Genomic DNA, 21180 nt, shown 5'->3' on the forward strand with positions numbered 1-21180 from the left:
ACCATGTCCCAAAGCCCCCGCGCTTTCCCGCTGCCGCCCCGTGGGGCTCCCGAACACAAGACTCGTAGCCGCCGGGGAGAGACAGGCTTTATTGGGCGTCGTTACAGGGTGGCCGCGGTGGGGGGCTCGCGGCGAGGTGGGGGTCCCAGTAGGGGGGTGGCAGCCCGGCACACAGTCCGTGCTTGAGGGGGCCTGGCTACAGCAGCGGCTCTACGGTTAAATTACACACAGGACTCATACGTGGAAAATAAAGCCTAAGGGCCTGGCTTTTAATGAGAAAAAAACATTTCCAATATTATTCTGGTAGTTTCGAATGGTCTAGTCAAAAAATACTTTTGGTATAGAAAAGTCTGTACGTACAGTTCCACCCGGAGTCTGGACTGGGCCAAGGTAATCACATCACGGCAGCCCCCACCCCCGACGGCTGCCCTACCCCGGCCCGTGGGCTGCTGCAGGGAAGGCCGTGCTGCGAGCAGAGGAGGGACGGTGCCATCTGGGGGCTCCTGATTGTTTGCCGCTTGGTATTAAGGGCTCTGGCGCCTGGGCCACGGCGGCCCGGTCCAGCACCATCGGCCTGCATGAGGGTGACTGACGCAATGCCCGGGACACACGCACCAAGCACCACCACTGACAGAAGTTTCCATACAGGGGCTCCTTTGGTAGGGGAAGGAAGAGATGTGCGTGGCGAGGGTGGGCAGGGCGGTGGGGTTGCCAGGACTTCCGGTGACAGGAGGGCAAGCTCGAGCAGAGGGCACGCCTCACTGTGGTCGCAAGTTTTCCCTGTTGGGGTGGGGGTGACACGGAACAAGGGACAGCCTTGGGGCCAAGTCAGTAAGAGGGTTCATCTTCATTGGCAACCAGGCGGGGATAAATTATAGGGCTGCTTATTGGCAAAAGGGACAGTTGTTTAGAAAGCTGGATATTTATTTGGATTTACAGTAATTGGCAAAATTCAGTCTTCTTGGAGGCAAAAGTACCTCTCCCAGTTACGGGCAAACTGAAGACAGGGCCTCACCCAGAAGCTGCGGGAACTTCACATCGCGGACGCCGTCTGCTAAAGTGAGCACCATTATCAACCGTGTCCGGCTTCAGCTTTCCTGGGGAAACGGCAGAGCTACCTTTCTGGCGGCCCATCGGCTGGCGAGCCCGGGCAGTGCTCCAACGGCAAGTTCAGGCCAGCGTGCGCTGTCGGGGTTTGATCCGCGGATACAACTGGGAATCAATGGGGACAGTCAGGACAAGGCCATGGTCCCACTGAGCAGGAAGGGGTGCCCAGAGGGCTGCAGGGCCGGCCACCACCCCAGGTCCCGACTCCCTTTATAAGCTGTGCCCCCGCCGAGGGCAGCCTCTCCCAGCACCGGGCACCACCGAGAACCCGCACTGCTGGCTAGAAGGCTCCCCGGTGTACTTCGGCACAAGGAAAGGCGCACCCGCCCGCCCAGCTAGGCATGTGGGCTGAGCGCAGGGGCACCTGCTCTGTCGCGGGGTGAAGGACAGTTCTCAGCACCACGGACGGAGCAGCCGGCCCGCTCCCCACCCAGGGACGCTCCCACCCAGAGACGAGTCAGGACTGCAGACAGTTGTGGCGGGGCGGGGGGGGGGGGCTGCTCGCCAAAGCTCCTGTGTCAGGGAGCTTTGTCTTCTTGTGGCTCCACGGTACCGACCCCCATGGCCCCCCCGGTGTGGGGTCCCCACCAGCCAGAGCCTCCTGCCGCCACTGCAGACTCGTCCACTAACACAGATGACACTGAGGGTGGCGAATGGCCATCTCTCCCCGTAGGATCTGCCCCCACATGGGACCCCAGAGGGGAAGAAGGGGACAGGACCCCCAGGCTGCCCCGGCCGACCCCAGGGCAGCGAGCGCACAGTGCTCACCCCCAGCAGGTTCCTGGGCACGTAGCCCTCCCGGTCCCCGAGGCGAGCCCACCACCACTCCGTCTCGCTCTCGTCCTTGCGCCGTAGGACGGTGATGGCGTCGCCCTCGTGGAAGGACAGCTCATCGCTGTTCTGGGCCTCGTAGCCCCACAGGGCGTACACCACTCCTTTGTTCATCACGCCTAGCTTCTCCTGCACCCCTGCGATGAGAGAGCAAGCAATTGGTCAGGGGGCGGCAGGGGCCCCCCTGCTCTCCCCACCCTGGCCCTGCGCGGCAGGAGTCTGGCTCCTGGAGCGCTGGGGCCTGAGGCAGAGGTATGCTGCTGGACGACGGGCTCCCTAAGGTTATCCTTCCAAGTCCCACCGGGGACAATTTCCAAAAGTCAACTAAGCCGTTGCCTGACTGCCCCTGGGTATGGGGAGCCCCCACAGTGGCGGCCGCCGCTCCCCGCCTCCACACCACGGCCACCAAGCCGGCTCCTGCCTGGAGGACCCCTGAGAAGAGCTGGGGGTTGACGGCCCTGCCACCTGCCACCGTGCTCCCCCTGGCATGGCTATTACTGCAGCTGGGGCCTCGGGAGCCTGGGGCCCACTTCCCTCTGTCACGGTGTCCCGAGGGTCAAGTGCAGGGCTAGGCCCAAAGGTTCTCGAGTTAGGTGTGGAGGAGATGACCCACAGGTGTTTAACTCCAGGGCAGAGCGCTGCTCCAGATCCCAAAGTCTGACCCCCTGCTCAAGTGGCTTACACCAGAACGAGGCTTGCTCCTCAAGCGGCACACTCGTCGCCCGTCACCACAGGATGGGACAGGGGCTCCCACCCTGAAGTGCCCTGGTGCGCCCCAGAAGCGGACAGATGGTTGCTGCCCAGCCCCCCGCACCCACCAGCGGCTCCGCCCAGGGGCCTGTCGACACAGAGGGAAGTGCTGTTTGTCTTAACAGTTGGGCAAGAATCTTTCTGAAAACGTGGATTTTCAAAGAGGTTTTTAGGAACGGGCCTAAGGGACAGCGTGACCTCCATTCTGACGAGACTGGTGACGGGGGCGGGGGGGCGGACTGCTCCCCAAGCGAAACAAGCTGCTCCCAGGCCAGCAGCAGCACGCGCATGCCGGCGCCGCGCCCCACGCACCGTACAGGAACTGGGAGCACTGCATGTAGCCTTCCTCCATCTCCTCACACTTGTCCGCGGCCGTTTCGATGTCGCTGATGGTGGAGGCGAAGATCGCGGCTCCGCTCTCCACCAGCTGTTTGCAAAGGTGGACGCTATTGCAGGAGGCGGCGCAGTGCAGCGGTGTCCTGGAACGGAGAGCGCGTGAGCCGCCGGCGTCCTCCAGTCCCACAGGTGTGTGGTCCCAGGGTGTGGCCTTGGCCATTTTCATGGCCTGGTGTCTCCTCACCCAACGTCCCAGACCGCACGTGTGCTGCCCAACAGGCCGGGCACTGAGCAGCCTGCGGAGCAGCCCACGACGTGCCCTGGGGCAGCGGGAACGCGCGGCGCAGGGCTGCCCGTGCCCTCGCGGGGCAGCGGCACAAAGCCGTCAGCTGTATTTCGCCACAGTGTAAAAGGCCCAGGCGTTCAACCCCCCCAGACAGGTGCCTGACATTCACAGCCAAATCCACAGCCAAATCCACAGGAGACCCAGGGGCCAGCCCCGTGGCAGGAGGGCCCTGCAAGCCGCAACGCACATGTGCAACTGGAGCGGGCCTTGGTGCTTCCTTTCCGCCCGGGCGTCCGGCCGCAGAGTAACAACCTGCCCAACGCGCTGCCCGCGCCATCCACGATCCTGTCTGCCCAGAGCTCGGCGAGAACAGAGCCTCTCACCCGGGGACCCGGAGGGCAGCCAGGTGGGCGGCGGCCAGCCCCTTCCTGCCCCCACGCCTCCCCGGGGCCCGAATGCAGCCCAAGCGCCCCAGGGACCCTCACCAGCCATCGCTGTCGGCGGCGTTCACGTTGACCCCGAAGTCCAGCAGGAACCGGACGATGTGGTGGTGGCCGGCGCAGACGGCGTTGTGCAGCGGCGTGATCCCTTCGTCGTTGGGCTTGCTGGGGTCTTCCACCTACGGACACAGGGCGCTGTGAGCCCCGCGTCCTGGCACCCGGGACAGCCCAGCCTAAGGCTTCAGCCCAGCTCACCTCATAGATGATCCTTTGCACCAAGTCAAACTCCCCTTCCAGAGAAGCATCAAGGAGCAGCGCCAGCGGATTGAACCGGACCCTCAGCCCGTGCCCCGTCCGCTCCGAGTTTGGTTTCTTCAGGTTGGTCCGTTTGCTCTGCTGGGAAGGAAGCACACTTTTGATTTAAAAGTCACGCACCAAGGTGCCCAGCCCTGGTGGGAAGGAGGGACGGGGACGGAAGGCAGGGCCGGCGCACCCGGTGGCATGAGCAGCCCCTGGCGTTGAGAGGAGCGCCCACTCCCGGGGCCCAGCCGGCGCGGCTCCGGGGCAGAGTGGCTCAGGGGCCGGGGCCGGGGCCGGGCTTCTCAGAGGAGCCGTGCTGGCGAGTGTGGGGGGGTAACAGCCACGCTTGGGGGTCAGCAGCCCATTCCTCCCAATACAGCAGACTCCCACTCCCTCCTCTCTGCCTCAACACTGACCTCCCACCAGGGAGCCTGTCTAGAAGGTTCTCCTCCTGGCCTGCCCTTCAAATTCCAGCAGCAGCTTCCTGTCCTGGGGGAAATCTGGGTCCTCTAGGGAGAGCCCCGCCACCCCGCGTGCTTCTTCAGAGCCCCTCTGTGTACTGCTGTACTATCCCCCACCTTGGTCGCAGGGAGGGAAGGCATGAGGGTCTGGCAAGCCCCACCACCCCCAGCACTACGGCTAACACAGGCAGGTGTTCTACAAACACAGGCAAGCGGACTAGGAAGCCGCGGCCCTGGTCTAGGATGACACCCACCGTAGAGGCTCCTGGTGGGGGCATGGCGGGGGGCAGTGCTGGGGGGGCTTGGTCCTCCCCCGGCGAGGGGGCCTCGGCCCCAGGGCTAGGGACCTGCTCCGTCGGGGGGGCCGTGGCCACGTTGTTGTTGTCATCTTCGGCAGGTTCGGTCGTTTGGCGGGTGCTCTGGGGACAGATGAGGCCCTCCGGTTCGGGGGAAAGGAGCTCGTTGTCATTGGCGTCCGAAGACGGGGCTGGCTCAGCGAGGGGCGGGGCTGTGGGCTGGGCAGGGCTGGCCTCTCCCAGGTTCCCATTGGTGGCGTTTCCGTTGTCCACGTCGGCCAGCGTGCCCATGAAGTCCTGCGAGGGGCTAGGCTGGTAGAAAGGGGTGCCCTCCATGCCCCCCGCCAGGGTGTTGAAGCGCTGGTACAGCAGCTTCTGGATGTTGGGCCCGCCGGGGCCCTCAGGCTCGGTGATGGAGCTGCGCTTCTTCAGGGGCCGCGGCGCGTTGGCCAGCTTCCGGCGCAGAGCCTCCAGGTCGGCATCGCTCTGGTAGCGCAGCGGCGAGTGCACAATGGGGGTGAGCTTGGTGGGGCTGAGCGGCCGCGGCAGGCTCTCCACGGCGCCTGTGCCCGCGCTGCCGTCTCCGGGCGGCGCGGGGCTGTCCTGCTCTGGCTCTTTCTCAGCGCTGTCTGAAGGTGGTTGGGACTGCGACGTGCTTGTGGCCGATGACCCGTGGAGAAACGGCAACGGCGACGGGGACGTCGAGCCCGAGGGCAGCACAGGTTTGCCATACACTGGAGGAGACACGGAGGGCGGGGGCCGCAAAGCTCCAGTGACTGCAGGGCCGTGGCGCGGCTATGGCCCATCGTCAACCCCCAGGAACCCTCTGATCACACAGCCCCCTCCCTCTGCGGACTCCTTCTGGAAGGCAGACCGTCCCTCTCAGTGGTTTCTACCGTTGGGCTTCCAGACTCTACGTTTTTTTCAAACAAAAAGAAGTGATTGCAGACCCGGCCTCCCCACTCCCAACCAACCCTCCTGGTTTCCTGGCCAAGGAGGAAGACACCATCCCCGAACACCATCTGCCCCTCAGGTGGTCTCGTGCCGCGGAACACAGGAAGGCTCTGCCTGCCAGCAGAGGAGTGGTCGAGAAGGGGGCCAGAGCCCCGCGACAGCAGAGCTTCTGCACAGTGAGCTTCCGCCAGGGCTCAGGTAGCCGGGCCCTCCCAGGAGTCTGGAAGCTGCGGCCCACGCCCAAGAACGTGTGACGAGGTCCAAGCCCAGCTGTGCCTCGTAAGACCCTGCTGTGCAGGTCACAGTCCCCACCTGCCCTAGGATGGGAGGGACTAGGCTCTGTTCTCTGCCCCTCCCCACGGCCGGGCTCTTCTCCCCCGCAGGCTCTACAGCAGGGCTCCACCAGCAGCAGACACACCCTTGCCTCGTGTCCAAGGGCTTGGCTCAGTCTCTGCCAGGTGGCCAGGAGGACCACATCAGGGCAGAGCCCCCACCAGGCCCTGGAAAGCACACGTTTCCAGGAAGCAGGAGAAAATGAAGCATTTCTGGGAGCCGGGCTTCCCAAGTACAGCAGGTGCTTCGAAAGGAAGGGAGAGCTTCCCACGTGAGCCCGCTGCAGAGCGGCCCGGCGCATGCCCTCCTCCACCCCAATCCCACATGGACATCTAAGGCCACACTGTACGCAAGAACCCAAGCTTTAATCCTAAATAGTGCGTGGTCGACACGTACGGCTATGGGTTGGCATTTTAAGTCTAATGTGTTGGCCCCAAGAGAAGAGTACGAACCCACCATACCTGCTTTCACAGACTTATTTAAGGTGCTGTGCGCTGCTGGCTGGTAATTCTTAGGAGGTGTAGCTTGCTGGAGGTACATGGAGTATATGGAACTTGAATTCACTGTCTGGGGTCCTTTCCTGGGGGACTGTGGCCTTGACCCTTTATCAGCCAGAAAGGGCCTAATAGCCACAGTCAGTGGGAGGTCAGGTTTGCTGTCTCCAGCTGGAAAGGCAGGCAGCCCCACCGGCGGGTACGTGGGACTCGGTGGCACAGAAATCCTCTGCTGGATCTGCTGTGAGGTGCCCGGCGGGGGGCCGGTGACTGCAGGGGGCAGCGGGCCAGGTTTCTGCCGACCAGGCAGGCCGGCGCTAGGCCTGGGCAAGCTGCCTTCCTTCCTCCTCTCCAGCGAGTTCGTGGATCCTGGGCCCACAGGCGCAGGACTCGGGTATGTCCCATAGCTCGGAGGCGGCTGCTTGCCGACACCAGGGATTGGGGGTGGCACTTTACCCATCTCCATGCCCTAAATTTAGATGTTAAGAAGAAAAACAAAGTCACCCTTTGAAAAGTTAAGCATATTTCTATCCACAGTCACAAGAGGATACAAAGTAGGACTTGTAATCCTTCCAATCTGCATGTGACTGGGCACAGCCACGCTGCAGGACTCGGAGGTGGCAGGCCGGAAGCGCGCCGTCACAAGTACTTACACCGCACGCCGTGCAGGCCCCGAGCCTCCTCAGACTGGCTCGTGTTTAGACAAGGGTTAATTTGCCTCATGAGACCCCTCACCCCTTATGTGAAGACGAAGGCCGAACGGGGACACAGTGAGGATCTTACTGGTGTTTTGTGATAAAGACAAACAGCCTACCAGCTTCTCTGTGGCTCCTAAAGTTGACAAGGGCGCCGGCTGGCTGGAAACGGCCCCCTGCTTGAGGGGGCCCTCCACGCTTGAGTCCTTCCAGTCTGCACCGGCAACCTGCGTGGGCTTTGCCGAAGAGCTGGAGTTTTGCTTCAGTGCTGGCCAGTTTCCATCATTGGCTTGAAGAGAACACAGCATTTGAGTACAACCCTTCCTGGGATTAGCTGAACTAATCTAAGAATAACCCCTTACCAGAAGCAAAGATCACCTTCTGGGTGACCACACTGGCCGGGAGTTTCACGAGCCAGTGGCAGAGCACCCCTCCCTGCACACGGGCGGGCACACGGCAAGCCGGAGGGTGGCGTGTGCTGGCCAGCATCGCTTTCACGTGCACAGAGACTCGATGGCTGTGCACGGGGCTGCTGCGACACTGGCGAGGGGCCAGGGGACCGTGGAAACTTCCTAGGTCCCTATATAAATACAGGTCAAATCTGCTGCATCAACACCAAAAAGTAAGCACCACCACTTACTTGTCCAACTTGACTTATAAAACCAATTACATACAGCAACTGAAAAATTTTGTCTTTTGACTTTTTAACAGGTTTGACCCGTACCACATACATGGTAAAAGAAAAATTTGCCTTTAATCTGTTAGAATAATTCAAGATCACAAGAAGCCGGTACAAGTTCCCACTGATTGGAGCAGCAAGCTATCATTCCATCGCAGTGATTGGAAAGCTAACAGAACCCATGTTTTAGGAAAGCCACTGAAAAGCTGTTTTTTTTCCCCTTAAACAAGCATTTTCCAAACTGAGAAAGGCTGCAGAAGCAATCCCTCCTAGCAGTCACAGTGACATACAGTAGTGGCAGCGTCTGCAGGGTCAGGTTATAGCCTCAGACTCGGGCTCCCGTTCGTCTCCAGTGCAGGCACTGGTGTGGGACTAGACCGAAGCGGAGAAACCCCAGCTGTCAGCCACATGGAACAGAGAGAAGTCAGAAGGGACTGTCTGGGGCCTTCTAACAGGAACAGCACCTCTTTCCTCACCCCACCCGCCAGCACGAGCAGGTGGGGACAAGGCAGAAGCAGCGGGAGATCACTCATCCTCAGAACAGGGCTGTGAGAAGAGCTGTGACTCACGAGACAGGAGGAGGAGAAGCTCCCGTGCACTCTGACCGCAGGTACGGACAGCGGCTCCTGTGCAGTGAGGGGGGCAGAGCCTCAGGGCGCCCTGTGGCACCCAGTCAGGGGTGCCCTCCTGTGGCTCCAGGCAGCAGGATCCAGAAAGTTCTGACCAGGCTACAAGGGTGCTGGTGAGGCATTCCAAGGCCCCGGTCCAAACCACCCCCTTGCTCTGCGTGACCGGTCAGCCTCTTCCAGGCAAGAAGCACGTGCCCCTTCATGTCACGTACTTTAGAAGTGGGGGATATGGGGGCGCCTGGGTGGCTCAGTAGGTTAAGCCTCTGCCTCAGCTCGGGACATGATCTCAGGGTCCTGGGATAGAGCCCCGCATCAGGCTCTCTGCTCAGCGGGGAGCCTGCTTCCCCCCTCTCTCTGCCTGCCTCTCTGCCTACTCATGATCTCTGCCTGTCAAATAAATAAAATCTTTAAAAAAAAAAAAAAAAAGAAAGAGAAATAGGGGCTATGTGTGCCAGAAGCATGCAGGTCACCACAGACACTCAGCGGTGGCCATGCTGGGCTGATGGGGAAACAAACAGCGCCCCAGCAGACTCAGGAGCAGGGGGACCAGCCCCGGGGTCTCAAGGAGAGCGGCCAGCCAGCTGTTTCTGAAATCCACAGCCATGGGAGGTTCTACGGAAATCAACCACAGAGGGACTGTGGATGGAACTGGGAGTTTCCTTCTTCAGGATGAGGCAGGGGTGCAAAAGCAAAACTCTGGTTTTCCTTCTTCCCTTCCTGTTTTCTGAAAATTTTGTCTTCCTTATAAAGGATTATAAAGGGACAGTTCCCTTCAAGCATGACTGGAGGTTCTTGTAAAGGAGCTACATCCAAAGTCTTTAACAACTCAGGAAATCATCTTAATTTCTTCCAAACCAAACTGACAATGCCTTGCTGTGCTGGCATCTGGCGAACCAGTCCTGAGGAAGAGCCGGTGTGTGAGGCCCAGCCCAAACCTCACACCTGCCTGTGGAAGGAGGTGCGTGCAGCATTTCCCTCAAATCTAGATGGGACGAGCAGACCTTCATCAGTTTGGAAAACAAATGATTGCTGGGTTAGCGGCATCAGAGAGGCCGGAGACCCCACGGGGCCGGCCAGCCGACATACGGTTTGCAAACGGGTCTGCAGAGCGCCCTGAGGAGCCGCAGTCAGGCCCGACGTCGAGGTCTGATACTGTCCACGAGCTGTTCACTTTGGGCTTCCCGTGGCCATCTGTGTGACACGGAACCACAAGGACAGTCGACAGTGTGAGTCCGAGTCCCCATGGGGAGACCGCTCCTCCCAGCTCCGCGCCTGGGCTGACCTTCCCCGGCGTGGGGGGCACAGCTTGTGTCCGGTGAACCTGCACAGCAGCGGAAAGACCTAGGCTGCGGCTAAACTTCTGAGGGACTCGTTCTCCAGGTTCCGTAAGGGTGTCTCCTCCAGGCAATCCCTGTGAGGTGGCCTGGCACACACCCCCAAAGAGCGGGGATCGGGAGGTGTCCTCGGCTCGGGAAGTGTTCAGAGGGGAGTCAGCAGCGAAGGAGCCGGCTGTGCTCACTATCCACCGTGGGAAACAGACAACCCTCCACTCCCACCACAGAGTGGTCCAAACTCCAAATCACGGCTTCCCCAGGAAAGCTGCCATTAGCACTTCGCACGGACCAGGCACTCTGAGTGGCCGCCGAGACACGGCCCCAGACAGAGCTGAGCCGGGGTGCGTGGCCCCTCCTGCCTGGGTCAGAACCAGCCCCGTGGCCCCCGCCAGCGTGGGAGAGCTGCTGAGACCGGGTGCCGGCCAGGAGGCCACGGGCACACTGAAGACTGCACAGATGCACTGACGACAGCCCCCAGCATAGCCCAGGACTGGCGTCCTGAGGGAAGGAGCGCCGTCCTGTCGGGACCGCACCCCAAGATTCCGTGCGCTGCTGGGGAAGGCCAGAGCCCAGCAGCCAGACAGTCTCCCTGCAAACAAGTGCTAGTGCTACCTTCTTCTGAGAAAGGAGAGCAGACTCTCGCCAGGGAGCCCGACCTGCCCTTGGCTAGGAAGCAGTCCAGCAGGAGAGCTACACTAGCACAGTGCTGGTGCCGGTCATGCGGAGGGCCGAGGCGACTGTCGGCTTCTGCATCGCTTATGACGGTGCTGAGCGGGGAAAGCGAGCGCAGCTCTCGTGCACTGTTCACGGACAGGCCACCCCTCTACCGGGGAGCGGCAGGTGTGCCTGGGGTGCGAGAGGATGCGGTCTGAAGTAATTCGTGTTTTGAAAAGCCACAGAGTAAAGACGTTTGGCTCAGTTTAGGGTCATATTATTACTAGGGTGGCACACAGCTCCCAAACCGGCCAGAAGACAAAGTGCCCTGGGGGAGACAGAGTGTGGGTGGAGCCCGGGGTGCACTGTGGGGACCTCCTCCGAGGTTGCTGACCTCCAGGGCTCTCCCCCAAGACGAGGACACAGGCCACTCACCGGATTTGGATCTTCCGTGGGCAGCGCTTGAGGCAATGGTGAGAGACTGGGGCTTTATGGGGTCCCCCGGGACAGAGTAGCTACCTGCGCTGGGCACCTGGATGTAAGGCCCCACCGCAGCCACCCTGCCAGGCGTGCCCAGCGGCGACTGTGGGGACGACGTGCCATTCACCCGGCTCAGCTGCAGAATAAGAAGAAACAAGAGTTAAGGTTTTAAGTAAAAAGAAATCACACGCCTACTGGGACAGTCTGCTCTCATGTGAACCACTCATTAAATCACGTGCCCAACTGAGGAAGCCCCGTCATCTGAGCCACCGGTATGTAGAATGGCCAAGTGCTGAAAGGAGGGCCACACCCCCCAGTCCCACACGAGTGGACCTCTCTGAGCCCCCCACCGTCTGTGAGCTAAGACAGACAGCAGCTGACGGCAGGGCAGCACGGCTTCCCAGGACATCTCCACGGAGCCCTCTCTACTGGGAGATACTCTGTCCCCGAGGTGGGCAGAGGCGTCGGTCACAGCCTGGGCTCTGAGCTGCCTTCAAATCCTGCTTTGCCACTCACTGTGCTGCCCTGGGCCAGTGCAATGGCTTCGCCTCTCTAACCCTCTGTGCCCCTGTCTGTAAAGTCGAGATACGGCTTCTTGTAAGGACTGAACAAGCCATGCTGGGCACAATGACCAGGCCTGGCACCCGGCAAGGCTTTGGCCAGCCCCGAAGACAATTCTGCCATTCTCAGCAAGGACACGGCGCTACAGCCAACAACAGTGATCACGTGATGCTGACAACATGAGGGTCCATAACAGGGACTGACCCGGAGAGTCACTGACACCTCAGGGGCCCCCAAATAGGGGATCCTATTTGGATGAGAGATCCATAACCTCTTATGATTGCAAAATTCTGCATACATGAGCATGCGTCATTTTGGGGAGAGGGTCCAGGACTTTCCCAACTGCCCAAAGGTGCCTAGGAACTTTGGGTGGAGATGCATGTATGCTGTGGCACCACCTTCTTCACAAAGATCACTTGCAGAGTCCCCTGGGAGGCAAGAAGGAACGTGTACCCAGCCGTCTGTGACACTCAACTTTATGTGTCAGCTTGCTGAGGCCACGATACCCAGAGGTTTGGGCAAACGTGTCTGGAGGTTGCTGTGAGGATATGCTTAGCTGAGACATTTACAGCGACAGACTCGAGGGAAGCGATCACTCTCCATGACGCAGGCCTTCGGTGAAGGGCCTTGGGAGACAAAGACTGAGGTGCTGGGACAAGGAGGGAACCGGGCCTGCAGGTGGCCTGCCGACGGGAGCAGTAGCACGTGTGGTCCCACGTGTCCAGGCTGCGGGTAGCAGGGGTGCGCCCTCTGTGAGCCCATCACTCCGACTCCATCTCCGCACCCACCCGGCCCTCTCCCCCTGCCCTCTTGTTCCGTTTCCCCAGCGCCCCGACTGCCAGAGTGTGCAGCCGAAGAGTGCCGGGTGAGCGGGCGTGGACAGCACACACACTTCCCCTCCCACGGCCTCGTTCTGCTCACCGAGACAAAAAGGAAAACCATTATTTGGAAAACAGAGTTACCCAGGTTACCCACTGACCCTCTGGTTAAAAACACGATCAGACTGATTTCAGAGAAGAGCTTTCACCTGTCACCACTGAATAGGACACTCAAACAAGGGGCAAGTGCCCTCCTCCGGCACCTCCTAACCAGCCCCCCAGCAGGCCCCTGCCCCTGGCTAAGCTCCAGAGCCCACATTCGCTTCCTGAGAGCTGCTTAGTGCCGCAGCGGCTGACAAGAGGCCACCTGTCACCCTGTGAAAGCACCGGTTATGGAGCGTGCGTGGGGAGCGATGCTCCGCTGACAGCCCGCCCCTTCCGATCCTGATGACGCCCGTGGAAGGCAGGCCAGGTGCCACGTCCCGCCAGACTTGGCGCACAAGGGTCCCTTCTCCCACACGCTCTCGGGGTGCTCGTGCTCGCTCTAGTGCCGACAGTGATGGTAGGACGTGGGGGCACCCGGCCGGGTAAGGGGGTTGGGGGAAGGGGCCGCAGGCCTTGGGACTTGTGTGTTCTACTGAAGCTGCAGAAGCAGCGAGGTCACGGCCGGGAAGATTCCCGTGTTGCAGTGAAAACAGCAGAGAAGGAGAACAGTGTGAGTGACACCTTCCTACAGTTCCATTTCCAGTGAAAAATGACCTTGCTGTCCGTATCAAGCAAAAGACTAGAATCCTTAAAACTATCATCCTTGAAGAATCAGAGTAGGGTAGAAGGGACTTTCATATTTTCCTTCAAGTATTTCTGTACTGTCTTAATTTTTCAGAGTATTTATTACCTTTGAAATACCACATGAAAGTTTTTAAAAAACACTAGCCCTCAGTTTGTTTCCTATGATCAAGAGAGTCTTATGGGGGCACCTGGGTGGCTCAGTCATAAGTGGCTGCTTCGGCTCAGGTCATGATCCCGGGCTCCTGGGATCGAGCCCCGCATCAGGGTCCCTGCTCAGCGGGAAGCCTGCTTCTCCCTCTCCCGCTCTCCCTGTTTGTGTTCCCTCTCTCGCTGTGTCTCCCTCTGTCATAGAAACAAAATCTTTAAAAGGGGGGGGTGGTGTCTTCTGGTTTGTTTCCCTCTCCGGTTTCATCTTCTTTCATTTTTTCCTCTCTTCCCCTATGATCCTCTGCTTCCTTTTTTCTTAAATTCCACACATCACTGAGATCCTACGATAACTATCTTTCTCTGCTTGATGTATTTAGCTTAGCAGACGGAGGGCTGCTGGAGGGGAGAGGGGTACAGGGATGGGGTAACTGGGTGACGGACACTGGGGAGGGCAGGTGTTATTATGAGTACTGGGTGTTACGTAAGACTGATGAATCACAGACCTATACCCCTGAAACAAATACATGTTAATTAACTGAATTTCAATTTAAGAAAACAAGCACTAATCCTTTACGTAGCACTTTGCTTGGAGGTTTACAAAGCCCTCCTACAGGCTTATTCTAACATCCCACATGTTAGAATAACATGCTGGGGCAGGCAGGACATACGAGTTTACAAGAAGGACACGTGTCTACACAGGTCAGGGAGTGTGCCCACATGGCACAGCGTACAGTGGCAGAGTGGGACAAGCTGGGGCTGCAATGCCAGAGCCACAACCCCTCCATGGAGGGGACAGAACTGCACAGGGCAGGGGGCGGGGGGCCGGGGAACACCAGCTGTGGCTGCAGACAGAGGCAGTTGGGATTCCACCCACCAGGAAACAAACGCGGCTTTGGAAGGAGAGCTTTAGCTGCTGCCATTTTTATGTACGTTTCATCGGCTGTGGCAAACGGGGCCGCAAAATGCCATCCCAGTGAAGACGTGCCCCTGCACGTCCTAGTTCATCTCACACAAATATTTTCTCTCTCACATGCCTGGATTTTCTTCCCATAGAGACGCTCACGCAGCTCACTGATCCGCTTGTCCATCACGGCCACCTCCATGTTGCGTTTGTTCAAGAGCTCCTTCTGCTGCTGGAGCTTTGAAGTCTGTTCCTGGTTAAGCTGGTTACGAATCTGCAAATTACAAAATACAACTTTTATGATTTGTATTAAACAGTCATATGCTTATTCGCAGAGAAAGCAAAAGAAAAGGAAAGAAGAAAAAGCAACATCAGACACTTATGTGTATTTATGCACGTGTGTACGCCGTCGCCCACGCGCTGAGCAGCCTACAGGTACCGCACACATGGGGCCGGGACAGAGCTCTTCTGTCTCTGCAAATACACACGTTCTTGGGAGCACCTGGAGCAACTCGTGCCCGTGATGACTGCAGGAGACCCTGGGAATGGTGTGTCACGGACACCCCCCACCCCCGCCCCGGGCACATTCTCTAGGAATCCAAGCACAGGTGTGCGCCCCACTGCACACAGTCCACTGAACGAGCGCCTTAGGCGGAGGCAGCAGGAAATTCAGGGCGGACGACCTTGCTTGTCCACTGGGATGCACGGCTATCATTCTAGCGGGCCGCAGCCAGCACTTAAAAATGAAGCACAGGGGCGCCTGGGGGGGCTCAGTGGGTTAAGCCTCTGCCTTTGGCTCGTGTCATGATCTCAGGGTCTTGGGATCGAGTCCCACATCGGGCTCTCTGCTCTGCGGGGAGTGTGCTTCCCTCTCTCTCTCTGCCTGCCTCTATCCCTACTTGTGATCTCTCTGTCAAATAAGTAAATAAAATCTTTAAAAATAAATAAAAATTAAAAAAAAGAAGAGCCACAGAAGGCATCAGCGTGCACTGTACACACAAGGTTAAGTCTTGTGAAGCATTCCCGGGTGCACATGTGTGCTAGAACACACATTTGCGTGTGTGCACCGGACTGGAGGCAGTGCACCGTGAGGTCCAAGTCGCAGTCAAAAAGCCTGGCAAATGGACACATATGAGTAAATTGACCACACCCATCACCCAAGATATCCTTAAAAACTGCCTTTTAACAATTGCTTAAAACATAAAAGAAGTCTTAAGTTCCTGTATTTTATTTCTCTGCATCTATGTTAGAGAACTTAACAGCAACAAAAGCAATTTTACTCTTTGTAATTTTATATATATATACATATATATATATTTTAAGATTTTATTTATTTGACAGACAAGTAGGCAGAGAGGCAGGCAGAGAGAGAGGGGGAAGCAGGCTCCCTGCTGAGCAGAGAGCCCGATGCAGGGCTCCATCCCAGCACCCTGGGATCACGACCCGAGCCAAAGGCAGAGGCTTTAACCCACTGAGCCACCCAGGCGTCCTGTAATTATATATTTTCATTTCATAAAGTGATACAGTAACTTCTCTGGCAAGTGCTAATATAACTGCAAAACTTGTTTCTGGCTTCTGAATGCTTGTGTCCTCCCTAAAATTTGTGTTGTTCTAACATTTCAGGTGATCCCATGGGAGGTGGGGCCTTTGGGGGTGATCGGGCTGAGGTGAGGTCCTGAGGGCAGCGCCCCGTGATGGGATTAGCACCCTTGTAAGAAGAAGGAGAGAAACCAAGCTGTGGGCACACAGCGAGAAGCCAGGAAGCAGACTCTCACCAGGAACCCAATCTTGGGACTCCCAGCCCCTGCGGGCTGTGAAAAATCAACGTCTGTGCTTCAGTCTCCTGGGCTAGGAGGTCTGTCAGAGCAGCCCCAGCTGGGTGGGAGACAGCTATCTCACCAAGACGCAGTGCACCCAGAAACCCTGAATATCATCTAAAGCTTAGTTTTTTCTCTAGTTCGTTACAATGCCAATTAAGTTCTGTATTGAATTTCTGTACTGAAAACATGCTAGGTGGAAGATGCCTGTCACAAAAAATGACATATTGCATGGTTTCCTCACATGAAATTTCCAGAAGAGGCAAATCCAGAGAGACAGAAAGATTCACGGTTGCTTAGGGGGTAGGGGTAAGTGTGGTGACAGCAAAGAGGCACGTGGCTTCTTTTGGGGATGATGAAGATGTTCTAAAGCTGATCGTGGTGGTGGATGCAGAGCTCCAGTGAAGACACTAAAGCCCGCTTCCCAAGTACCCGGCATACGGACGAACTGTATGCCACGTGAATTATTTCTCAAAGCGGTTTTAAGGATTCCTTGTACTGAGTACAGTTTGTGCCTACTATTACCCTAGGATCCCTTCGCTTGTTTTCAGTTTCTGAGGCTTCCGCCCACACTGGGAAGAAAGCCTGAGAGATGTTTGACGTCACCGGTCCCCAGACCCAGCAGGTCACCTGGAGCTCCTGGCACAGTCTCTTCAGCTCCGCCGCCGCCGGTCCCGCCAGCCTGCCGCTGTACGCCGGGAGCCCGCTCAGCTTGCCTCTCTTTAAATCTTCCAGCTGCTGACTGAGCTGATCAACTCGTAAAATCGCAGTCTGCACTTCCTGCTTCTTCTCCTGGAACATGGCGCTGAACCTTTCTATCTCAGCAGCTACAATTTTCCAGCGATAAAGAATAAAAAACATCATTTAGTTGATACGCTTTGTTTTCGTATCATTCTGTCATTTTGGCTCTGGGATTTTGTCTTCATTTCTATACATTCAACTCAGCTCTACCATCATCTATGGCCAGACCTTGCGGGGAGAACTGTGATATGCAAAATCCAACACACTTTTCAACACGCCTCTGGAGCACAATGCGACTGCCCACTTGGCCGACTCCATGTGCACTGACGACCAGTCCAGAGGCTAGCCTGGCCAGGCCACTTAGGAATCTCAGTGCACCCACAGAACAAAGAAAAGACTTTATAAGGGCAGGAATCCAAGTCTGTCTTGCCTGTCGACATAACACAAAGTAGGCACTAACTGAATTGAGAAAACAACAAAAAATCTATACGCTCAGGAAAAAAAGTGAGCATTTGTATGGTTTATCTTACTACCCAGATGAAGGTTAAGCTGTTCAATTACAACAGACCTTCATAATGCGCGAGCTCTTGTGGCCCTGCAGCCCTAGTCCAGAGGGCAGCTAATAAATGACAAATGTTACCAAGGCCCTTCCCAGACCATTTAACCTAACTGGCCCCGTCCTTTTAGATGCAGGTAACAGAGCAAAGCTTCGGGGCACTTCCTATAGCAAGATCGGACACAGGTCTGTGTGAAAGTGTCCGGAGCTGGACTCTTTCATTTTATCCGTGCCCGAGTGTGGGTGCTGAGCAAGGCCGCGCAAGCGTACACAGATTGCCGTTCATAATTTTGCTGTAGTCTACTTGTCCTCTCATGGCACGAATTTTCTTCAGCTTATTTTCCTGGGCCTCGACTCGTTCTTTCAATTTCTGAAGCTTCTCGTTCTCAGAAATAGACTGCTGCTGGCGGCGTTCCTGCTGCTTTAGGAAGTGTAAACGCTGCTCCTAGCAAGAGAGGAAACAGGGAACGGTGAGAACTGAAGACACGGTCACCGTCGCACGTGAGAAAGGTCTGTGCGGCTCGCACCGGACCGCCCATCTGAATGAACGTTAGAGAAATGCCCTCGCCACCTTGCAAACACCAGCCCACACAGAACCGACAATGCTGGGCACACATCGGTGAGCAGTGGTGAGTGTGTGAAGATGTTTCCAGGTACCGTTGACCATGCACGCTGACCTACACCGCTCAGCTAACTCAGACGCTTCCTCAGAACATCTCCCAGCAGGAGAACGTCAAGCCTACGTGTCCCCTGCGTTCACACGACTTCCTCTCCTTCCTGGGTGGGAAGCCCTGTCCAGCCCTCGATTCCTGCGGTCAGGTTAACGTTTCCTGCTGCCAGAAAGCAGCTTCCCAAGGTCCTTTAGTTACCTCTGAAAGGAAATGGGCACTGACCAGCATAGAGTCTTGTATCGAAAACAGACAAGGAGATCGGTAAGGAAATAACCCTCTGATTTGCTGAATTAACAATGGACAGTTAAGAAATGCCCGTTTTCTTTAGAGATAGTTTCTTCAAAACTCATGGAGCACCCTACAGTCAAATAAGGACAGGAGAGGACAGTCCTAAAATAAGAGTTGTGTAGTACTCTTCGATAGTCTTTCCGGATTCATGTGAAGACACACGTTGAGGGTAAGAGTCGACATGAAATACTCATGGTCCTACTCATATGCATAGAACAGACCTGAGTAAGGAGGGGACTAAGTGTGATGATGCAGGAGTGACAGGATTCTAAGTCAGGAAACACGTACCTGATATGTAAAACACACACTTGTGCTAGCATTAACTTGTAATTCACACTGCTGAAAATGCCCAAGAATCTTTTTATTAGTAATCCTCTTGGATCAATATTTGAAAAGGAAATAAAAAGGCAAACTAGAAAATGTTGTAATTGTGTAATACTATGTACATTTCACCTTAGAAATCTTGTTAACGGGATGAGATACTTCCCAATTTACTTAACTCTTGTCTTTAATTCTTGTAAATCCAAAAAACCTTGTAAGACAACTTCTAAAAACACGCCCAACTGATGCTGTTACATACCCAGGAAACAGTGGCTAGTACAATGAAGTACATGTGGCTACCTGATAAGTGAGAACATTTGGCTTTCAGGTCAATCTCTCTCTGAGAAAGCGACATGAACCCAGGCAGAAATGTTTTCATACCCTCTTGGTGTCGCAGTTTTTCATAGCAGTTTCAGAACATTTGAGATCATTACAACATGAATATTCTCCAGCACGCACGAGTAACAGATCTGATTTTTTTAGTCCATGACAAGAAAAATTTCAAATCTGGTTATAGCATTTCACTGACAAATGCAGAGCTCAGTATATAAAAAAAGCATTAACTGCTTGGTATCATAATAAACCAAACAAAGTCCGTGCAGAGTGGCATGAGGGGAATCCTGGATAACCAACGGTCATTTTCTCAGGGGCCCCTGACCCGTGTCTTCACCCAAATTCCATCACCAGTTGGAGAACAAAGGTCAACCGTTTCCTACTCCGGGTTGTCTGAATAAGCGTGTGAAGGGTCTTGCTCTGATGCCCTCCCAACTTTCAGAAGCTACAACATTCAGTTCTCATTACAGAAGAGATCACAAAGACAGAAAGACATTATTTTCAGTACTTCCCATGACATGGTCCTACTTACAAGCGGAACCCACGAATGCAGGAACTCCAATCAAAAACAACCATTAAAGAACACCCTTTCTGAAAATTTCCCACCTCTGCTTTTATAACTCACCTTGGCAACCAACATTTGCTGCTGATTTTCAATTTGCTGCTGCTGCCTGGCCGCCATATCCTGGAGCTCGGAGAGGGTGAGCTCTACACGTGCGCTTCCAACCTACAGGGAACAAAACGCGCTCAGGCTGCAATGGAGGTTTACCTGCAGAGCTGCATAACCGCTCTTCTCTAGTGTCAGAACACATAACACATCAGGATCTTAGAACAGCTTTCCTTCTAGAAGTTAGGATAATACAAATTAATTGTACAGAAAAACTTTTCTTGCTTGTTCAGCTTTTATTAAATAGCAGCTTTTTAAAATATGCCAGATACTGTATTAAAAAGGGACCCAACTTGTGGGAACACAAACTGGTACAGCCACTGTGGAAAAGAATATGGAGTTTCCTCAAAAAATGAAAAACAGAATCACCACTGGGGCACCTGGAGGGCTCCGTCAGTTAAGTGTCCCAACTCTTGACTTCCACTCAGGTCATGGTCTCAAAACTGTGAGCTTGAGCCTTGCATCAGACTCTGGGCTAAATATGGAGCCTGTTGAAGAGTCTCCCTCTCGGGCAACCCTCTTAGTCCTCTCCCTCCGTGGGAGCTTCATACTATCACTTTGCTAGCGCTCAATAAACCTTGCCCGCCACAAAAACAAAAGCAAACAAACAAACAGAAAAGATTCTCCCTCTGCCACTGCCTCTCCCTGGCCCCCATCTCGTGCTCTCTTTCTAAGAAAATAAATAAAAAATAAAAATAGAACTACCTACCATATGATCCATCCATCCATCCGTACGTACATACATACTATTTCACTACTGTGTAATCACCCAGAGAAAGTGAAAACACTAATTCAAAAAGATATATTGACCCCTATGTTTAAAGCAGTTTTATTTACAACAGCCAAGATACAGAAACAGCCCGAATGTCCATTGATAGAGGAACGCATAAAGCTGTAGTATACATATAATGAAATAGTACTCAGCTGTAAAAAAGAATGAAACTTTGCCATTTGCAACAACACGGATGGACTTAGAGAGTATAATGCTAAGTAAAATAAGTCAGAGAAAGACAAATATTATATGATTTCACTCATATGTGGAATTTAAGAAACAAAAGAACAAAGAACAAAAGAGACAAGCCCCAAACAGACTCTTAACTATAGAGAACAAACTGGCGGTTACCAGAGGGAAGGGGTAAACAGGTGATGGGGGAAGAGTGCAGTTACCCTGATGAGTGCTGGGTCATGAGCAGGACTGCTGAACCCCTATATCCACTTGAAGCTAACATAACACTATATGTTAATTATACTGGACTTTTTTTTTTTTTTAAGATTTTATTTATTTATTTGACAGACAGAGACAAGTAGGCAGAGGCAGGCAGAGAGAGAGGGGGAAGCAGGCTCCCTGCTGAGCAGAGAGCCCGATGCGGGGCTCGATCCCAAGACTCCGAGATCATGACCTGAGCTGAAGGCAGAGGCTTAACCCACTGAGCCACCCAGGCGCCCTCTTTTCCTCTTTTTGGACTGATTATTTAAGGATATATTTGAATAAATGGGGATGTCAAATGTTT

The 21180-nt window shown here is 55.3% G+C and overlaps 1 protein-coding gene across 8 annotated transcripts in view; it reads right to left on the reverse strand.

Moving 5' to 3' along the window:
* Nucleotides 1-71: 71 nt before the first annotated feature.
* Nucleotides 72-21180, reverse strand: part of PPP1R13B (protein phosphatase 1 regulatory subunit 13B) — a 93241-nt gene continuing 72132 nt past the window's right edge. For 3 of the 8 annotated variants that reach the window (XM_045074288.1, XM_013057353.2, XM_013057355.2), the window contains exons 5-18: nt 19628-19729; nt 17660-17834; nt 16723-16919; nt 14409-14549; nt 11015-11195; nt 9678-9782; nt 7403-7572; nt 6556-7057; nt 4766-5541; nt 4006-4146; nt 3796-3929; nt 3001-3167; nt 1876-2075; nt 72-1212 (exon numbers count right to left, since the gene is read on the reverse strand). In XM_045074288.1, the coding sequence (XP_044930223.1) occupies nt 1171-1212; nt 1876-2075; nt 3001-3167; nt 3796-3929; nt 4006-4146; nt 4766-5541; nt 6556-7057; nt 7403-7572; nt 9678-9782; nt 11015-11195; nt 14409-14549; nt 16723-16919; nt 17660-17834; nt 19628-19729 (3033 nt within the window). In that variant the 3' untranslated portion in view covers nt 72-1170. The remainder of the gene's footprint in view (nt 1213-1875; nt 2076-3000; nt 3168-3795; nt 3930-4005; nt 4147-4765; nt 5542-6555; nt 7058-7402; nt 7573-9677; nt 9783-11014; nt 11196-14408; nt 14550-16722; nt 16920-17659; nt 17835-19627; nt 19730-21180) is intronic. The other 5 variants (XM_013057357.2, XM_013057356.2, XM_013057354.2 and 2 more) reach the window with 5 other exon arrangements.

Source organism: Mustela putorius, unplaced genomic scaffold (assembly GCF_011764305.1).
Source record: "Mustela putorius furo isolate JIRA1106 unplaced genomic scaffold, ASM1176430v1.1 tig00000129_pilon_pilon_pilon, whole genome shotgun sequence".
Classification (NCBI taxonomy): domain Eukaryota; kingdom Metazoa; phylum Chordata; class Mammalia; order Carnivora; family Mustelidae; genus Mustela; species Mustela putorius.